Genomic DNA, 20713 nt, shown 5'->3' on the forward strand with positions numbered 1-20713 from the left:
GCCAAAATAGTGCCTACTAGGTCAATGGAAGAGCAAGGGCAAGTCATGGAACTTTGATACACGGAAGGCACTGTAGGTAATCCAGAATTTCTAGAATACAAAATGTGTAGATGTCAAAGGCAGAGGTAATTCTGAGAGATAAGCAGGGATCAGGGCGAAGGGGGCTTAAATGCCTGTTTTATTCACCACTTTTTCCCTCCAGCGTCCAGTACAATGCCTGTCATAATATAGATGTTAAATAAAAACCTGAGTGAAAAATTTATTAGGAGGCTATGCCGCATCCTCTACATGATGCATAGCCTTTGAAAAATCTTCAAAGAAGTGTGACATGATCATCTCTGCATTGGTGTCAGTGTGCAGAATGGATGAGAGGGGCTAAGACTGGTCAGCACAACCAACTAAGAGGCTCTTGAGGAAGAGGACTGGACTAGAACAATGATAGTAGTTGTCGACATGAGGGACCAGAGTTATAAAATATTACGTGTAGGGAACAGAAAAGGAGAAGAGATGAAATCATACTTATTTACTCTTTTTTCTCTTTTCCTTTCTCACCAGTAAGCTCCTGTTTTGCCAGTTTCTTGAATACATGCACTGTGCTGCTTTTTCTAGGTCAGTTCTTGTTCTTGTTTGGCGTGCTCCGTGTTCCATCATGTTGAGGGCTAAGACTCGGCTCTTTTTGCTTTCACCTCATCGCCTGAGGCAGCTGAAAGGGTCATCAGGCTCCAGGCTTACCTGGCAACGACTTCTGCATCAGCAACAGCCCCTTCATCCAGAATGGGCTGCCCTGGCTAAAAAGCAGCTGAAAGGCAAAAACCCAGAAGAACTAATATGGCACACCCCAGAGGGGATCTCCATAAAGCCCTTATATTCCAGCCGGGATACTAAGGACCTCCCTGAAGAACTTCCAGGAATGAAGCCATTCACACGTGGACCGTATCCCACCATGTATACTTTCAGGCCCTGGACCATCCGCCAGTATGCTGGTTTCAGTACTGTGGAAGAGAGCAATAAGTTCTATAAGGACAATATTAAGGGTGAGATTTTAATGTGAGACATAGTGTTTATGATCAAACATAACACTTCCTCATCTTGGCTTTTTGAAGGGAGGCTAGTTAATCTCTATAGAGCTAATAGTCACTTTATAATCTAGTAGTCAAGGCTATACTCTCAAAAAAAAAAATGTTTTTCAGCTTACATGGTCAAAAAACTAGATAACCCAGAATAAAGTGCTCAATTCTTGAAATAAAATAATACCTAAATGCACATTGTATAAAAGGAATTAGGTGAAGTTATATGAAGAAAATTCTGAGACGTTGGCTTTGCCTTTGAAAAACTTTTAATTAAAACTGTCAGGATAAGAATGGGAGGGGAAAATGTTTCATGAGATGATCAAAGAAAGGAATAAACAAATAATGTGGTACAAATTTTAGTTTTTTGCATGGTTTTTGTAATTCTATTTCCCATTAAATTTGAATGGCCAAGACAAGAGCAAAAATAAATGAGCATACAAGTACTAAATTATGTTAACTGTATATAAACAGCCATATCTTCCCATGAATCTTAAAAATATTTCTATCAAAAATTGTTAAGATAAAAAAATCCTCAGATGGACATGAGATCAATATGTTTTATTCCTTCTATTCTTTATTATAGTGAAGTCTGGAATTCACTTTGTGTGTTTTTTAGTACATGGGAAACAGCAGATTCTTAGGAACTAAAGTAACTTTATGTAAGTTTGTTTTGAGCATAAAGATTGTCTATTATCAAAGTATACTGTGATGAGAGGAATCAGTACTTTTAGTAGTGTTAAAATCAGTTTACTTTGATGCCAGACTGTTTAATCTTACCTAATTTTTCTTTATATATTTAGCTGGTCAACAAGGATTATCAGTTGCCTTTGATCTGGCAACTCATCGTGGCTATGATTCAGACAACCCTCGAGTTCGTGGTGATGTTGGAATGGCTGGAGTTGCTATTGACACTGTGGAAGATACCAAAATTCTTTTTGATGGAATTCCTTTAGAAAAAATGTCAGTTTCCATGACCATGAATGGAGCAGTTATTCCAGTTCTTGCAACTTTTATAGTAACTGGAGAAGAGCAAGGCGTACCTAAAGAGAAACTTACTGGTACAATCCAAAATGATATACTAAAGGAATTTATGGTCAGAAATACTTATATTTTTCCTCCAGAACCATCCATGAAAATTATTGCTGACATCTTCCAATATACAGCAAAGGTATCCTTTGTTATTAGAGGTTTTACTGTAGTTTTTAGAATGTAGGAATTTTTATAAAATGCCATAACCTAATTTGAATTTGGTAATTGAGTCTGAGTAGTAGTTATAGTATAGTCAGGATTGGGATTTGTGTTTGTATATATATTGTTGGCTTTTATTTTTTAGTCTTTAATATACTAGTTTTATGGTCTCTCATTACCTATAGGAGTCTGAACAGTAGGCCTTTATTGTATTTTCTTTATTGTTAAAATTTTTATTCTCTGATAATTGTTAGAATCAGGGAGGGCTCATTATTTACACTTCTTTATTTCTCTCCAGATTTCAGAATCAATTGAATAGACACTGGTGTCAGATAGATGGGAATCAAAATAGCAACTTTGTTTCTGCAAGAAAACTGGATTAGAAGATATCACTTGTATCTGCAACCACAATAAGATCCCTAATATTTCACCCCTGAAGTAGGTTCATTTTCCCCAGAGTGGTAGGAAAAGAAGGTTCTTATAGTACTTCTATATTAGCAGCAAACCTTCCACAGGGAAACAGAGCTTCTTCAGTTCCTCTAAGTAATTCATTTATACTTTCCCCTGTCATTCACACTTTACCTTTTGCTGGCAAAGCTCTTTTCTTATCTACCTTAAAATTAGACCATTATTTCACAGTAAAGAGCAAATCATTCTGTCATCAAATCTTTTTTTTTTTAATCTCTTTACCTCTTATAATTGCTATTCTCTCGTACCCTTGCTAGCATTGCCTACTCTCCTCATTTGATATTTAGCCTTTACACTTTTCCATTTTATTTTTTTCCATAGATTCCATCTGCCTATGTGAATTGTATAGAATTATACATGCCTATCACCTTTTTCAATTCTACAAACATGCATAGGAGGATTTAGTTGAGCAGTAAATGACAAACACACACACAAATAGCAGTGTCTTTAAGTAAAGATACTAAGAGAAGTTCTCTTTCATAAGAGAAGTTGGAAGGTAGGCTGTCAAGGTCTTGGTTATATGGAAGCTCCACAGCCATAGGATTACAGTCTCCTTTCATTTGGCTTTCTCCTCTATTTTTAGCGTGCCAACTCATGGTTAAGGAAGTAGGGAGGCGGACTTTGTTTGGGGAGAGGGACTCCACCCCTCTGGTTAAAGGTGAACTTCCAGAAGGAAGGAACCAAACTTCCACTTCCATCTCAGTGGACACACAGAGAGGAGATTGGAAATGTAGAACACATTGGCTCTCTGAATGCATGGTTCACAAGAGGAGAGTGGAGAGTGGTTCTTGGGGTAGATAGTAGCAATCTGCCATTATGGTCTTGGACTTTAAACCTTGTGAAAGACTCTAATGTCACCTACAAGTTCAAAATTGCTTTATATAATTCTTTATGTAAGTGATAAATGTGCTAGTTTCAGATATTGATGAAATATGTTATATTGAAGTACTTTGTAAACTTTTTTTTTTCCTTCATAAGCCAAAAGCTCCTTATTGGCTAAATTAATCAGAAAATCTGGATTATGGGCCTCAAATACCCTAAGCACTATTCTTCCTGTTCATGACTGCTCTGCTAACCCATGCGTGGTTATGTTATTCCTTTAAAAAAGTTTGCTTGTGGCAAAACACATATAACGTAAAATTTACCATCTGAGTCATTTCCAAATAAACCATTCAGTGGCTCTAAGTCCATTCACTTTGTTGTGTAACCATCACCATCATCCATCTCCAGGATTGTTTTCATCTTGCAAAAGTGAATCTCTGTGTCTGTTAATAATTACTTTCCATTCTCCCTCCCTTTGGCCCCTGGCAAACACCATTCTACTTTCTGTTTGTACTTATAAGTAGAGTATTTATCTTTTTGTGTCAGGCTTGTTTCACTTAGCATAATGTCCTCCAGGTTCATCTACATTGTAGCTTGTGTCAGAAATTGCTTCCTTTTTAAGACTGAATAATATTCCGGTATTCTAGCATTTCTGTTACTCTTAGAGAAATTCTCTTAAACTGCTCTCAGTAGGGAAGCACCTGTTTGTTTCCTTGCTGCTTTCTTTGTAACTCTAAATGTGCTCAAGTAGTCTGTCAATGTCATGTAATTCAGTCCCCTTATTACTTTTGTGATGAATGTTTTTCAAGAGCTGTTGGTTAGTTATAAAAGGTATTTATTTGCAAGTGTAAAATACAGATAATCCATACCATACCAACAACTAACTTTTTTTGAATAATACTTTATATATAGGCATAATACTAAGTGGTTTTGGTGAGTCATTTCTTTTAATCCCACAACTCCATGAGGAAGGTAGAATTGTGATATCTATTTTAAACTTTAGGAAGCCAAAGGATAACAAGGTTGAGAAACCAAGTCCTACAGTCCTCTGGCTAGTTAAGTGATATGACTGGAATTTGAGCACTCTGACTTGAGTTCACATTCTGAACCCACTAAAATGAATATCTGTGACTTATTATTTACTATTTATTTTTTATTAATTCTTTGAAGGATAATAGTTTTTTTTTTTTGGTTCTGCAGGTTCTGTGTGATATGTACCCTACCTAACATGACATTTTAGGGGAATAGTGGATTAGTGATTGTGGTAAAAGGAACCTGTCTGAGATATCCTAAGCATTAAATGTCATAGTAAATCAAACTGAAATCTTTGAATTTTAAGTCATGCGTTTTTCATGTTTAGTTTTCATATACAGTACTAGCACTGAATCATTTTCTTTTTTTCCTCCACTGTGTACTTATTCATCTTCAAATAAGATAATTAATAACTAGTTAACAATAATTAAATTTATGCATCTTCAGCAGATATGCCCAAAGACTTGAGGTCTTAGGACCTCTTATGAGGTCAGAGACATCAGTTTCTAAAGATGTCATCATTCAATTCTTGGGCCAAAGGTTACATTCCTAATCTCAGCCAACTAATTTCAATGTTTAACTTTTGGTGCTGATCAATAGTTGATGATTCCTTTTCACTAGGAAATAAAACAGGTACATGTAGTCCTTTGTGGTTCATTGGATGAGCCATTTAAACTGAAAAATGAATATAACTAAACATTAAATATTTTCAGTTAATGTTATATCTGAATTGAACATCATTTTAAAGTAGTATTGTCTCATAGAAAATAAATTTTATGGAACCTTTTTTATATTTTTATTTAAAGTTGTGTTTTTTATTATTTTGTATAGCACATGCCAAAATTTAATTCAATTTCAATTAGTGGATACCATATGCAGGAAGCAGGAGCTGATGCCATTCTGGAACTGGCCTATACTATAGCAGATGGGTTGGAGTACTGTAGAACTGGACTCCAAGCTGGCCTGACCATTGATGAATTTGCACCAAGGTGAGTAAATTAAACTCAAATATTACCTCAACATTAAAAAGTTTATAGGACTATTTTATGAGTGTATAGCAAAATATATTGATAAAATGAATTTGTGTATACAAATATACCAGATTCTTTTAGGGAATAAGCAAGTACTCTTTATAATTATTAGTAAAATTCAGAGTTAAGTTTGACCATACTTCTTTGTAAATTAGAGGAATTTTATTCTCTGCTATTCTGAAAATAATTAACTGACACATTTTGAAAAATAATTTTAAAATGTAAATATAATTTTCAAGACAGATTTGTTTCTGTTCTTTTAAAAGACAGGTCCTCTATTATAGGTTTAAGGTTATTGAAGTACATATGCTTTGATTTTAATTCAAATTAAGTTATTTGAAATTAAAATCTGAGTTTTTGTGTGCGTGTGTGTGATGCAATTTGTTTTATTTTCCATTTTATAATCAGATTTTGGACTTAACATTACTATTTTAGGTTGTCTTTCTTCTGGGGAATTGGAATGAACTTTTATATGGAAATAGCAAAAATGAGAGCTGGGAGAAGACTCTGGGCTCACTTAATAGAGAAAATGTTTCAGCCTAAAAACTCTAAATCTCTTCTCCTAAGAGCACATTGTCAGACATCAGGATGGTCACTTACTGAGCAAGTATGTATGAATTTTAAGAAGTCATTTGTTTTCTTCTAAGCAACTTGGCCTAGGCAAGAAATGTATTTAAGAACTTTTCTGCTAATATTTGAAAATCACAATTGTTCTGAAGCATAATGCATATTTAATGTTTGTTTTTACACAAATTATAATAAAATTTGCTCCCTCTAGTGGTTAACAATATAAAATAATTTAAATCTTGTATGGAGTTTACTTGTATGGCTGTGTGTGTTACTTTTTTGAGTAAAAAATAAGTGATGATGAGGAAGAAGTACAGTTATAATTTAATATCATCTTAAGTAACTTTAATGATTAAAATTCTTATCACAAAACTTCCTCATTAAAGTTGGTGTTATGCATACTTTTTATGTATGTGTTACATGTTTAAGTAAGCATCCAGCAAATAAACCACTTAAAAACTCTTGTCACTTGGATAATCTATTTTAATTTCATTTAATTAAAAAATTATATAGTGGTGATCTTTTTAACATGCATTTTCTTAATGTATTGAATTATTTTGATATATTAAAAATAAGTTATAACTTTAAAGTTACATTGCTTTTATACATTTAAAAGCAAATAAAAACTAGAAGTATCCATATTAAATATGACTTCAGGTACTTATAAATGGAAAAATACAATTTCAGTGTTGGAAGGAACTTCAATAATCATTTTTGTCTTAATCCCCTCATTTTTACAGCTAAGTAAACTAAAATTCAGAAAGGTTTAGTGACTTGCCCAGATCACAGTTAGGAACAGAATAAACTCGAAATCATATTTCCTGTCTTATAGTCCATTCTTTATCTGTTTTATTAACAAATCATTGCCAGTTTTGGCCACCTCATTAGAGTAGATACTTAAAGGTATACAGTAATTAGGAAATAGTTAATTATGAGATGAAGGATATTAATAATCTAAGTAGACAATGTATTACACTCCTGATGCTCATATAGAAGATTATTTAGGTGATAAAAAATAAGCACAACAAATATTTAATATTTCAAATGATTATAAGAGGCAATGTTTTATTGCTCCAGCATGGACTAGGCACTTGGACTCTTAATTCTAAGTCTAGTTTGTTTCCTAGTTTGTTTAAATTTATTTGATATTCTGAAGACTAAGGCAGATTTTGGCAAAGAAAGTATGCATCAGGCACTCCTACTCATATCATCATTTACAGCTGCAGTATATCAATTGGCTTGTTTTGCTTTTTACTAAACGTTTTAGGATCCTTACAATAACATCATTCGTACCACAGTAGAAGCAATGGCAGCAGTGTTTGGAGGTACCCAGTCTTTGCACACAAATTCTTTTGATGAAGCCCTGGGTTTGCCAACTGTGAAAAGTGCTCGAATTGCCAGGAACACACAAATCATTATTCAAGAAGAATCTGGGATTCCCAAAGTGGCTGATCCTTGGGGCGGTTCATATATGATGGAATCTCTCACAAATGATATTTATGATGCTGCCTTGAAGGTGAGTTTCTCCTGTTTGAAACTTTGCTTTCAAGATTTACAGATTTATGAAGATTTATAGATTTTTGATTTATAAATGAAATCATTTATAGATTTGTATTAGGATTTATAAAGTGAGAGAAAAGGGGAATTTTAGATTTGACTTTATTTAAAACATTTAATTTAAAAATATATTTTTATTTATTTTATTCAAAGAGTTAAAAAAACAACTAATGTTAAAAGGCTATAATAAAATAAGCAATCCTTTGTCCTCCACTTACTTGTTTTCATGCTTCCTTGAGTCAGCTACATTTTTTGTTTGTTTTTGTTTCCATATTTTAAAATTACATGTGTATACTGTTTGTCCTAACTCAGTTAGGTTTAGACCTTATCTATTGCTTTGCTAGTATGGTGGTGTGGTATTTTAGCTGGATCTTGCCCCTTCTTTGCCATACCATAATACTCATGTGTTATAATTATATATCAGTGTAAAACCTTCCTAAAGCCCTCTAAATTCTCATTTGGTTTAGACTGGTTTCTCTCTGGACCATTACTATCCTTGGACTTCCCTTTGTTATTACTCTGGGAATTCTTTTCACTTCTGCTATGTTGAATCTGTATCTTGAATCCTGTCTCTTTGTTGATTATCCCTTGTTGTTCTGAAGCACATCTTATGAGAACCTCCTAAAAATGGTACATGAGAAATGAACTATTTGAAAGTTTGGATGCTTGAAAATGTCTTTATTCTACTTTCATATTTGATAGTCTGGTTTGGAATTTTTCATTTGGGAGTTTGCAAGCAAATTTGTAAGCATTCACCTACTTTTTATTCCAGCTTCCAATATTTCTGTTCAGAAATCTGATGCCATTCTTACTCAGGCTCTTTCTTTTTGAAAGTTTAAGGATCTCTTCTTTATTTTTGTATTGATTGATCTTTGGTATGTGTATTTTTCCCTACATTGTCCTTGACCTTTGGTGGACATTTTTTCACCTGGCCGCTTTTTCATGTTTCCATGGCTCTGGGAAATTGTCATATACTATTTCTTTGGTAATTCCTTTCCTGTCATTTTTCTGTGGTTTCTCTTTTTTAGAACTTTAGAAATCATGTTCTGACATTCTTATAATGCATCTTTGAGGTGTTTTTTTTTTCTGTTTTTTTGAAGGAAGACTCTTCAGCTTTATCTTTCTACTTAAATACTTTAAAATTCATATACCATGTTTTTAATTTCTAAAAGGTCACTTTTACATTCCAGTTTTTCTGCTTGCATGTCATACCATTTGTTTCATTAATACAGAATCTCTTCTTTTCTGAGGACAGTTATATCTTCTGAAGTTTTCTTGTATATCCCATGTTGTCAGTGTTTCCTCTGTGGACCTTTTTGTTTGCAGTTTTACTCAGAATGCAGGGTTTTGTTTCATGTACATCTTATCCTTGCCTCTTCTGGCACTTGATGTTTCATAGTCCATTGCTTCTCTAGTCTAGTAAGTTTTGGTTTTCCTGACAGAAAGGGAAAAGGTAGTTACAAACTCTCAAGTGGTTTCCGTCTTTTTGGCTTTCTAAAAGATTCTCAGCTTCTGGTTGAATCTAGTATAGGTTTCTCTTTCTTAAATTTGTCAGGGGAAAGCCAGTTTGACCTTGTTTCTTTCTGAGAAGTCATATCCTATTCCACCATCCATCTTCCACTATCTCATGTATATATGAGGTGTGATTGAGGGTTTAGATGTTTCTTGATGTCAATAAAGATGGAGTTATATCATTACTCTATTCCTCTAATAAAAAATCACATGGCATTTTGAAATTGTTTTTTAGAGTATTTATCTAACCATGGAAACTATTTATATAACTAAAATTAAAGACTACACAATTAGTGTTATCTTTAGTTGGCTTCTAAAACGAGTGAGAGATGTTGTGTTTTCCAAAGTGTACTTGTTAGTTCTTTTGTTGTCTTTTTGTTTTGTTTTTTTCTTGATTTTTCAAGTTAATTAATTTATTTTAATTGGAGGGTAATTACAATATTGTGATGATTTTTGCCATACATTGACATGAATCAGCCACGGGTGTACAAGTGTCCCCCATCCCGATCCCCCCTCCCACTTCCCTCCCCATCCCGAGCCCCCCCTCCCACCTCCCTCCCCATCCCATCCCTCTGGGTTGTCCCAATGCGCCGGCTTTGAGTGCCCTGTTTCATGTATCGAACTTGGTCTATGGGTTTGGTGTGACTTTGGGCAGCCTGTATATTAATGCTCAGGGCTATGTTCCTGTGTTGCTGGAGAATTAGCGTGGTATGTCTTGCTCTGGAATTGTTGGCTCTTGGGTGGAGTTTGGTTTCGGTGTAGTTGGAGTCTTTTGGGTGAGTTCTTGTCTATTAGTGTTCCCTGGAGTCAGGGGTTCTCTAATGTTCTCAAGTTTTGGATTTAAGCCTCCTGCCTCTGGCTTTTAGTCTTATTCTTACAGTAGCCTCAAGATTTCCCCATCCATATAGCACATGGTAAAACATCCTAGATGATAAAACATCTACGTTAATGGTGAAAAGATTCTCCACAGTGAGGGACACCCAGAGAGGTTCACAGAGTTACATGGAGAAGAGAAGAGGGAGGAGGGAGATAGAAGTGACCAGGAGGAGAAAGGGGGAGTCAAAAGGGGAGAGAGCAAGCTAGCCAGTAATCAGTTCCCTAAGTGTTCTCCACAGCCCGGAACATCCAGAGAGATTCACAGAACTGAGAAGAGAAGAGAAGGGGGAGGGAGGAGAGACCTGGGGAACAAAAGGTAGAGTTAAAAGGGGAGAGAGCAATCAGGCCAGTAATCACACCCCTAAGTGAAAGTGGGTACTGAAGATTAGATTCTTAAAGGTACAAAATTGATAACAAATACCAAAAAGCAAAGATTAAAAATCTAGAGTAGAGGTTAGATTCTCAAAAATACATATTAAAAATACAAAACAAAACCAATCATAAAAATTATAAAAAAAATATATATGAAATTTGCTTTAAAAATAGGGTCTTTTTATTTTTTTGCAAGACCATTGTAGGTTATAAAAATGAAAATTAAAGGAGTAATAAGTAATTTAAAAAATTAAAAAGTGATCATAGTAAAAATATATCTAGGAATTTCTCTGGAGCTGTTGTGAGCAGTGAGGGGTCAGTTCAGTTTCAGATAGCTCTTTGTTCCAGCTTGTACTTCTTCTCAGGGTCTATAGGCCCCTTAGTCAGTGTTAACCTCAGGATTTTAATCTGTTGCACCTGTCACTTCCAGAGCGGTTCCCTCTTGTTTATTTTGGCTTCCTCTGTTTGCAAGTCTCTTCAGTGTCTAAATTCCATCCTGACACAAGGGGGCGAAGGTGGTCACTTACTCAGGCTCGCTTGTTCAGTTGTATTGTGGGGAGGGAGGGATACTGCAAACAAATACCGCTGAAGTGTGTGGGGAGTGCTTGCTGTGTAGGGAACACACTGGGTTTGCTCCAGCTCAAGGCAGCATGTGCTTCCCAGGTCTAAGCCGCTCGGGTTCTCCAATACTCTGCAAGTGCATAGACGCGGTTGGGCATGCGTTTTGTGCCCTTCCCAGGTCTGAGCAGCTCAGGGGACCAGGCGCTTGGCCAGCGCACTGTTCCCAGTGGGCCAGTGTGTCTTAATCACCTCCCTGGTCTTGGCCGCTTGGTTTCCTGGGTGCGCCACGAGAGCGTTGTCTGAGGTGTGCTGTGTATCTCCTCTGGGGAGCTGATCTCAGGCTGCGACCCTCCTGGCAGATGTCAGCCTCCAGGGTCCCAGGAAGACGTGGTTAGCAGCTGGGAGCCTGCTCACAGTTTGGTGGAGGATGCCGGTCTCTGGGGCTGAGATCGCAGCAGCCCCTTGCCTTCTGGTTCAGGCTGTCGGGTGCCTCTCTGCGTGCCTCTCTGCCTCTGGCGGGGGTAGGGGTCTGTATGCAGCCAACTAGCTCTCCTTTGGTATTTGCTCAATCCTTTGTTGTGTGAGCAGGCCAGTCTGCACGTTAGAGCCTTTCGCAGTAAAGTTCTCTCTTTTTTTCTCTCTCTGGAGATCCCACAGTTTGGGTTGCCATCTCTTGTTAGCTCCCTCGGATTGTCCTCAGGGCATTCATGCCCGGTCCTTAGCCTAAGCACCCATTATGCAGCCCGTGCCTCCCTGTCCAGCCCCGCTTGCTGGTGGCAGATGCAAGTGTCTGGGCTACTTCTCCACTGGCAGTTGCAGTTAGGCACATATTCTGTGGGTTTTTTTTTTTTTTTCCTCTCCCAGTTATGTTGCCCTCTGAGATTCCAAAACTCCCCACAGACCTGCTTGTGAGAGAGTTTCCTACTGTTTGGAAACTTCTCCTTCATGCTACCTCCTCAGGACGGGTCTCCGTTCCTAACTCTTGTCTTACTTTTTGTCCTTTATATTTTGTCCTACCTCCTTTTGAAGAGAATGGGCTCCCTTTCTGGATGCCTGGTGTCCTCCGCCAGCATTCAGAAGTTGTTTTGTGAAAGTTGCTCAGCGTTCAAATGATCTTTTGATGAATTTGTTGGGGAGAAAGTGGCCTCCCCATTCTATTCCTCCGCCATCTTGGGTCCTCTCCTCACTTCTGTTGTCTTTTTAAATGATTTTTAAACACAGAATGTCCTTTTTAATTGATGTAATTTGCATATTTGCATTGTGTTAGTTTAAAGTGTACAATGTAAGAATTTAATATTTGTATATATTGTTAAAGAATTATCTGAATAAGTTTGGTTAACATCCATTACTACACATAGTTTTTCTTGTGATGAGAACTTTAAAGATCTACTCTCTCAGCAACTTTCAAATCTATCACACAGTATTGTTAGCACTGCAGAATTTCTAATCAGTGCTCTTGTTAACTTACTTCTTTTCTCAAGAAACATTTACCACTAAAATAATTTATAATTTTATTAACTTTAGTATTTACATAGCATAACATGTTTGTACTATTTATTAAAATATTTTCATATTCTCTTCTAGTTTTATTAATGTATTTTTCTTATTAGCTCATTAATGAAATTGAAGAGATGGGCGGAATGGCCAAAGCTGTAGCAGAGGGAATACCTAAGCTTCGAATTGAAGAATGTGCTGCCCGAAGACAAGCTAGAATAGATTCTGGTAAGACAAAGTAGAAAAGCTTTTATGTGAAATGCAGTATTTAAAAAGAAATATTAATTTCTATTTGAAGATAGCATATATAGTTAATAGAACAAAAGTTATGGATAAGTGAAACTTGGATAAAATGTTTCTCATGAATCTATATGTATCTATCTCTGTTTGTATTTTTGCATGCCTGGATACACATGGGAAAACATGTATAAAGTATATTTGGAGGCATTATAAAGCAGAGTTTGTAATTCTAGTTTATCGTTTATAAATTTTAAAGTTTTTTTGGTTTGTTTGTTTAAAAATGGTTGGCTGTAAGGGAATTAAACTACTAGAAAAGCTCTTGCACATTTATCTTCTACCTTATAAATCTTAGATGGTAGCTGCTACTACTGCCTTAATTTTGTAGTGTTAGAAGAGAGTTTATCAGAAGCTCTGGGAAAGTTTGGGAGAATAAGAAAAGTCCTCCCTTACAGATATTCTGATATATACTCGTCTTTTCCCCTTCTACCCTTATTCCATATTGGTATTTGCTGATCTTTATTGATGTCTATTAAGAGTTAAGAATACTGCTTAAAAATATCAAACTTATAAGAAAAGTATGTGATGATCAGAGCATTACTGTTAGACAATTATTTGTGAATAGAATCTACATATTATTTTCCTCTGGGAAATTGACAGGTTCTGAAGTAATTGTTGGAGTAAATAAGTACCAGTTGGAAAAAGAAGAATCTGTGGATGTTTTGGCAATAGATAATACTTCAGTGCGTAATAAGCAGATTGAAAAACTTAAGAAGGTAATAACAGGTATCATATTTTGAATTTTTTTTTTTTTTTTTTTTGGTATGCTGGGCACTGTCCACGCCCTCACATGTCCTGCTCTATTGTTACAACCACCATGTGAGGTGTGTATTATTTCCCAACATTTTAGAGATAAAGAAACTGAAGATAAGGGAGATTGAGAAACTTGCCCAGGATAAATAATTAGGCAAATCTAAGTTTGTTGATATTAAACATTCATCTTTTTAATCATAATATCTGCCTCTGTGAAACTTGTGAAAGTGAAGTCTCTCAGTCGTGTCCAACTCTTTGCGACCCCGTGGACTGTAGCCTACCAGGCTCCTCTGTCCATGGGATTCTCCAGGCAAGAATGCTGGAGTGGGTTACCACTTCCTTCTCCAGGGGATCTTCCCGACCCAGGGATCGAACCCTAGTCTCCCGCATTGGAGGCAGACGCTTTAACCTCTGAGCCACCAGGGAAGCCCTTCTTATTAAAAACTGCTCTATAATAATAATAAATCAATAATTTATTGATTTGAAGTAAGGCTTAGATGGTTATGCAGCTCAAAGTTAAAAACAAGATTAAGTTCAGAGTCCATATTTGAACCCAGGTCTTCTCACTGTAATTTATTTTTGTGTTCCTGATACTACTATGAAAGAATTATTTGCTTTCAATTTTTTTTAATTCAAATATATATGAATAGTGTTTCAGTAAGATATAATTTAGAATGAAAGATGTTTGTTTTGATTGGAACTAGAGTACTGGTATAATTTTTTATTTCCAGTTTCTTACTGAGATGAACCAAAGTATACGAAGTACTAAAATAGATAAAACATATTAATTCTTATTGTTGTAACCTCTATATTTCTATTGTATGGAGCTACTTTGTCTCATAATCTCTGGCTTTAGTAATTACTGCTATTTCTAAGGCAGGAAAGTTGAAGTTCCTTAATGATTTTCTCTGTTTACTATCCTTGTGATTAAGATAGCACTTTCCCCCCACTCAGTTCAAGTATTCTTTTAAGAATCTAATAGACTTTGTCCGGTTAGACTATATGCAGAACATTCATCTTCCGTTTGTTTTTTCTATTAGAGTTAATGGCAGATGTTTAATATTATTTCTTTTTACACCCTCATTCAGGAGTTAATTGTTCCTCCCCTACATTTTTGCCTATTATATTTGGAATACTCCTTGTTTCCTCTCTTGTACTTAAATTTTCTTAAACTCACAACTTGAGGGCATGCAGTTACCATAAATGATAATATAACATTTTTAGATAACAGTGAGAAATTCAGTAATGATAATGGATTTGGTTTGTTCTTTGCCTTTAATATAAATTTTCTAATCCACCTCTGCTTATAAATATGATAAAATTTTAGTGGCATCTTAAGCAGTATCATATTTTAGACTCATACAGATGTGAAAACTTGTAAAAAGTTGAATTTTAGGTAACTTTGTTTAGGAATGTGGTTGGGTCCAGAGCTAATAAAGTATTATATAATTAAATAAGTTTGATCTCTTAGGTACTTGGGAGGGTTAGCACTATTATTTATTATTGCCCTGCTTGTTTCTGAATTATCAGTGTTATATAGAATTTGCCATTACTTTAGGAAGTTCTTAAATATTGAGGGAGTGAATAAATGAAATGAATACCAAATGTAGGATACATGTTGTCTCTCTCTTTTTTTTTTTTCTTTTGCTTTTGAAGTTAGGATTTTGAAACAGTTTCCATATGATACATGTGTGTGTGTATGTATGTGTATATGTGTGTGTGTGTGTGTGTGTGTAGGTATAATCTGATCTGTTTTATTTTCTAATCACACAAACTGTCCCCTTCCCTACCTGTTTCTGTAAGGTCAAATCCACTAGGGATCAGGCTTTGGCTGAACGGTGTCTCGATGCTCTGACTGCCTGTGCTGCCAGTGGAGATGGGAATATTCTCGCTCTTGCTGTAGATGCAACTCGAGCAAGGTAAAGGATATGTGAGTTTGAAGTTTTCCAAATACTAAAAGTTGACCAGTTTAGCTTTTCAGAATCAGTCTTAAATAAGAGATTGACTCTATAAACCATGTGAACCTGAAAGAAAATAATTGGAAACCAAAATAAAATTAATTCTGTTTTGTTTTTTAATATCTGTATTTTAAAAACATTCATCCATTTTGCATGCAGTATATTAATAGCTGTATTTCCCTGTGGCTCAGGACATTTGAAGCTCTTGTAATAAACCAATGTCACTGATTTACAGGTTCAAATTTGATGTTCTTTCAAGTATAGGAAGACATTATTATGCTCACAATAAGCAAACCTGCCCTTTGTCAAAAGTGGACAGTATCTCTCTCTTCCTGAGCTGTGTACTATGTAGACATCTTTGAAAAGTTAGTCTAGAATAAAGGCAGTTAGTCCTTTGCCTTACAGAACATGCAGAAAAGCAAGTGACCCTGCAAAATCTTTTCTCCCAATATATGATGATGTCACTAAAGAAACTGGTTTTGCTTTTATTGTTTATTGCTTAATATAATTAATGAACTTTTAAGTTGTTTCAGTTGCTTAAGGGATAGAATGAATAGTATGTAACTTTTTTGTTTGTTTTTCAGTTCTAATTTCTTAAAAGAAATAAGATGACTTCTCTGCTTAAAATCCTTCAATGGTCTCCCATTCCTTTTATTTATTTATTTTTTTTCTTTTTTTTTTTGATGTGTCCTAAGGCCCACTTTAGATGTACCAGTTTACATTCCCACTAAACCTGTATGGGGTTTTTCTTTTCACCACACCTTTGTCAGCGTTTGTCATCTCTTGTCTTTTGTGTGTGTGTGTGCATAATAAAGTTTTATTAAAGTATAAAGGAGATAGAGAAAGCTTCTGACATAGGCATCAGAAGGGGGCAAAAGAGTACCCCCCATTCCTTTTAAATTAAACCCTAATCTTACTATGGCTTGTAAGACGGCTGAATGTAACTCTTGCCTACTTCTCTGACCTTGTCTTATCCTGCTTCCTTTATTAGTGTCCCCAATTTCCTTCTTTCTGTTTTTAGCACATAACATATGTTTTCCTACTTCTCAGAGTCATTACATTTAGCATTTGCTTTTTCAAACACTTTTCCCTCTTAAGTTCCCTTGAGTTTCTCTTTCTCATCATTTAGATCTTAGTTCAAAAGCTGTATCTTCATGTCTTCAACTGCTTTAAAACAGCTGTCTCAAGCACCTCATTCTATTTTGCCTATTTTAATGACTTTATAGTACTTACTACCATATGAAATTATCTTATTTATTTGTTTGTTAGTGTACTGTGTGTATACTCTGACTGGATGATATGCTCTGCAAGAGTAGGTTTTTGTTTTTGGTTGTATTTATCACTATATCTCTAGCACTTACCAGTGCTTGCCCCATATTAGGTACTCAGTACATGTTGAATGAATTAATAAACAAAAATGAAATATGCTATTAATAAAAGATTTACTTTTTGTCAAAGAAAAACTCACTGGGAATATTGCTCTTTGCCCATTTATATTGCTAAGCAGTGAATTGTTCAGTAACCTTTAGATACTTGTCTATTAGTAGTTTTTAGGTCATTTGGTCATTTTTCAGTTGACAAATGTTGAAAAGAGATCACATTGTATAAAGGTATCCAGAGTATTTTTTTTCATAAGTATTCTGAGGAAAGATGCAGTCCTGAATGCAGTAAAGAGCATTCAGGTTTAGGTTTTTGACAGTGGTAATAAAATATGTCTAAGTATATTGAATATTAAGATAAATATTATACCCCAAATAGTGATGATGTCAGAACCTCCATTTAATATTTTAGATGTACAGTTGGAGAAATCACAGATGCCATGAAAAAGGTATTTGGTGAACATAAAGCTAATGATCGTATGGTGAGTGGAGCCTATCGCCAGGAATTTGGAGAAAGTAAAGAGATATCATTTGCTATCAAAAGGTAATGTGTGAGATTTCTTAAACCAGAATGCCATCTTTTCTGTTAACACGGTTCTTGTGTATCTACTGTGGGCTTAATTTTCTCACATACCACTGGAAAATATTGATATTTGACTTATACTTTCTTCTTTAGTCTGTAGCTTTACTAAAATAATATTTTGAACTTTGACCACAGTCCCCTTTAGGAGTTTCTCATTTAAAGCAAATGTTTGTTTAATTAATGTTAATATTGCTTCACATCCTCCAGGGACTTAGATTTCAATCTCCTTAAGATGGTACACTTTTATATTTGCTTAGCTTTTATTTACATTGTTTAATCCCTCAAATAATTATAAAATATTTGCTTTTCCTGTTTGAAAGTAAATATTTGGTTGCCATCTATGAATAAGTTAAAATCAGTCATTACTGAACTGACAGTAAGTAACACAGTCCAACATGAGCTGGAAATATGAATTACTATAAACTGACCATGTTTCTGTAGTGTGAGGAGTAGCTTCCTGATGATTGGTTTTCTCAGCCTCTGTAATAAATTTTCCACAATTATGTCACTACTCATATATGAGATAAATATCAGAACAGCCAAGGTGAAAGTCATCAAAATGGCACGTGTTTTTTTCTTTTAACAAAAGTAAATTTGTTTCTTAGTGCTTTTTCATCTGACTTTCATATTGACTTAAGCAAGGAACTATTTTGATAATACATTATCATAAGATATCACATTGAGGCCACTTGGAGGAGTTCACACTTGTGAATGGTAAGTGAGATATGGACAGTCCAAAACAGTTAGTGAGTCAAGAATATGTACAAATAATTCTGAAGGCCTTTTTTAGTTAATATTTTACTATTTCTGCATTACTCTGGATACTGTCTTAAGAAGTTGTAAAGTTGTTGTTTTCTCATCTTGCTTCACTGTGATGTTCTCAGTGTTACAGACTTACAGTCTTTCAAATTCTCTTCTAGGGTGGGAGATGGTAAACATTCAGGCTTTAATTGAGTTCTTGATGTAAAACAAAGATATTAATAAAATATGAATAAACAGATTAGGTGTTTTTATATGAACTTGAAAGATTTGCTGCAGGTAAATTATAGTTTTATCTTACCTTTGGGCAATTAATGTATAACTGTTATATTTTATTTAATTTTTGGTATCTAATGCCTTTATTCTCACTTTTATTTGCTAGCCCCTTAAATATAACTCTTCTATAACATCATAATCTTGAAGGTCTGTGATGCTATTTCTTTACTGACTTCCTGTCCTGAAGGTTTCTTTCTAGAAGTGATACTCACACCTGCTAACACTAAACTGTCTTTTCTTTTCTTTTTTTTTTTTTTTAGGACTCTTAAGCCTTAAAATATATTTTAAAATGTTCCTTAGGGTTGAGAAGTTCATGGAACGTGAAGGTCGCAGACCTCGTCTTCTTGTGGCAAAAATGGGACAAGATGGACATGACAGAGGAGCAAAGGTTATTGCTACAGGATTTGCTGACCTTGGTTTCGATGTGGATATTGGTCCTCTTTTTCAGGTATTGAAAACTGTTGGGAGGAATTTCAAGTGCTGTTGTTACCTGCTGCAGATAGGTCAACTGAAATGAAGACTAAAGAGTATTCCCTGAATTTTTATTGGGAAAGAAGTAAACCTTACTCTTGAGGCCCAGCCTTTATTGAGTCTTCCATTAGTTTTCCTGTTTGGGATTTTAAGATGTTGCTCACAAAAGCTAGAAAAAATTCTTACGATAAAGAGTTAGCCCAGACTTCTGGGTATGTGTCCTTAAACTGTATTGGTAGATAAATATGTAAATTGTTTAGAGTCTGACACATTTAATGTGAGTTTTGTTAAGAATCTTAAATATATTTCATATTAAATAAATTGTATACAATGTATTTAGTTTGCTTTCAGTCTTCTAAGTTCAATACTTTTCCATTCTATTTTCTTACTCACACTTTGCTATCCCTTTGCTGTAGTTTATTTGTTTGCTTATTTTAAATAGTGACCAAATATAATGCAAATATTTAGTGGTTAGCTTTTGGGAAATGTTTTTTCATAAAACAAAAGAATTTTAAAAAATTGTTGTCAGCCGTTGGAACCTAAAGAAATTTTACAAATACCTGAAAGTTCATTTCCCCATCAAATACCATCTCTAAAAATATAATTTGTCTTTTAGTACCATCAGCTTTGTTACCATAATTCTGCATCATTTTAAAAAATAATTATAAAAAATATTTATCGTTATCTGTAGCTGAAGGTACAATCATGTGGTACTTTGATGACTGATTTAATAAAAATATTAGATTTGATATTTTAAAAATTGCAACATTTGATAATTTCCAGTTTGACTTATATAAACATAAGGCATGGAACTGAATTATTCAAATGGAGTTTTAATCTGATAAATCTTGGTAGCATGGATGATATGAATAACAAATCATGCTTAAATTAAATGCCTTATTTTTAAGAAATCAACAGCAAGAATATGCACATTTTTAAAAGGTTTTAATTTCATGTTAATATTTTTCACAGACTCAACGTTTTACCAATATGTTATATGACTTTCCTTGGGATCTTCTTAAATGTGGTTCCATTAATGAATATCAGTTTGGTTCAGTCGCTCAGCCGTGTCCGACTCTTTGTGACCCAATGAACCGCAGCACTCCAGGCCTCCCTGTCCACCAGCTCCTGGAGTTTACTCAGACTCATGTCCATTGAGTCAGTGATGCCATCCAACCATCTCGTCCTCTGTTGTCCTTCTCCTCCTGCCTTCAATCTTTCCCAGCATCAGGGTCTTTTCAAATGAGTCAGCTCTTCCCATCAGGTGGCCAAAGTATGGGAGTTTCAGCTTCAGCATCAGTCCTTCCAATGAACACCCAGGACTGATCTCCTTTAGGATGGACTGGTTGGATCTCCTTGCAGTCCAAGGAACTCTCAAGAGTTTTCTCCAGCACCACAGTTCAAAAGCATCAGTTCTTGGGCCTCAGCTTTCTTTATAGTCCAACTTTCACATCCGTACATGACTACTGGAAGAAGGAATTAATGAATATAGAATCCTTTGTTTTTGCACTAAAATTTTGAGTCTTAAAATCTTGCCAAACTCCAAGAAAATTCACAAATTTTTATAGTATTTTTTCTGCTTATAATTTTGCAGTGGTTTCTCAGATGGTCTTATCCTTCCTAGTTGTCTTGATTTACATTGTATGTACCATGAGAGACATGTAGGTACTTTTTTTTATATGAAATG

The 20713-nt window shown here is 35.0% G+C and overlaps 1 protein-coding gene across 4 annotated transcripts in view; it reads left to right on the forward strand.

Moving 5' to 3' along the window:
- Nucleotides 1-20713, forward strand: part of MMUT (methylmalonyl-CoA mutase) — a 33084-nt gene that overhangs the window by 5743 nt on the left and 6628 nt on the right. For 2 of the 4 annotated variants that reach the window (XM_043450098.1, XM_043450099.1), the window contains exons 2-11: nt 610-1034; nt 1871-2238; nt 5412-5569; nt 6047-6218; nt 7446-7694; nt 12667-12778; nt 13448-13563; nt 15404-15519; nt 17350-17481; nt 18856-19003. In XM_043450098.1, coding sequence (XP_043306033.1) covers nt 650-1034; nt 1871-2238; nt 5412-5569; nt 6047-6218; nt 7446-7694; nt 12667-12778; nt 13448-13563; nt 15404-15519; nt 17350-17481; nt 18856-19003 — 1956 coding nt within the window. In that variant the 5' untranslated portion in view covers nt 610-649. Of the gene's footprint in view, nt 1-555; nt 1035-1870; nt 2239-5411; nt 5570-6046; nt 6219-7445; nt 7695-12666; nt 12779-13447; nt 13564-15403; nt 15520-17349; nt 17482-18855; nt 19004-20713 lie in introns of all 4 variants that reach the window. The other 2 variants (XM_043450096.1, XM_043450097.1) reach the window with 1 other exon arrangement.

This window comes from Cervus canadensis, chromosome 28 (genome assembly GCF_019320065.1).
Source record: "Cervus canadensis isolate Bull #8, Minnesota chromosome 28, ASM1932006v1, whole genome shotgun sequence".
Lineage (NCBI taxonomy): Eukaryota > Metazoa > Chordata > Mammalia > Artiodactyla > Cervidae > Cervus > Cervus canadensis.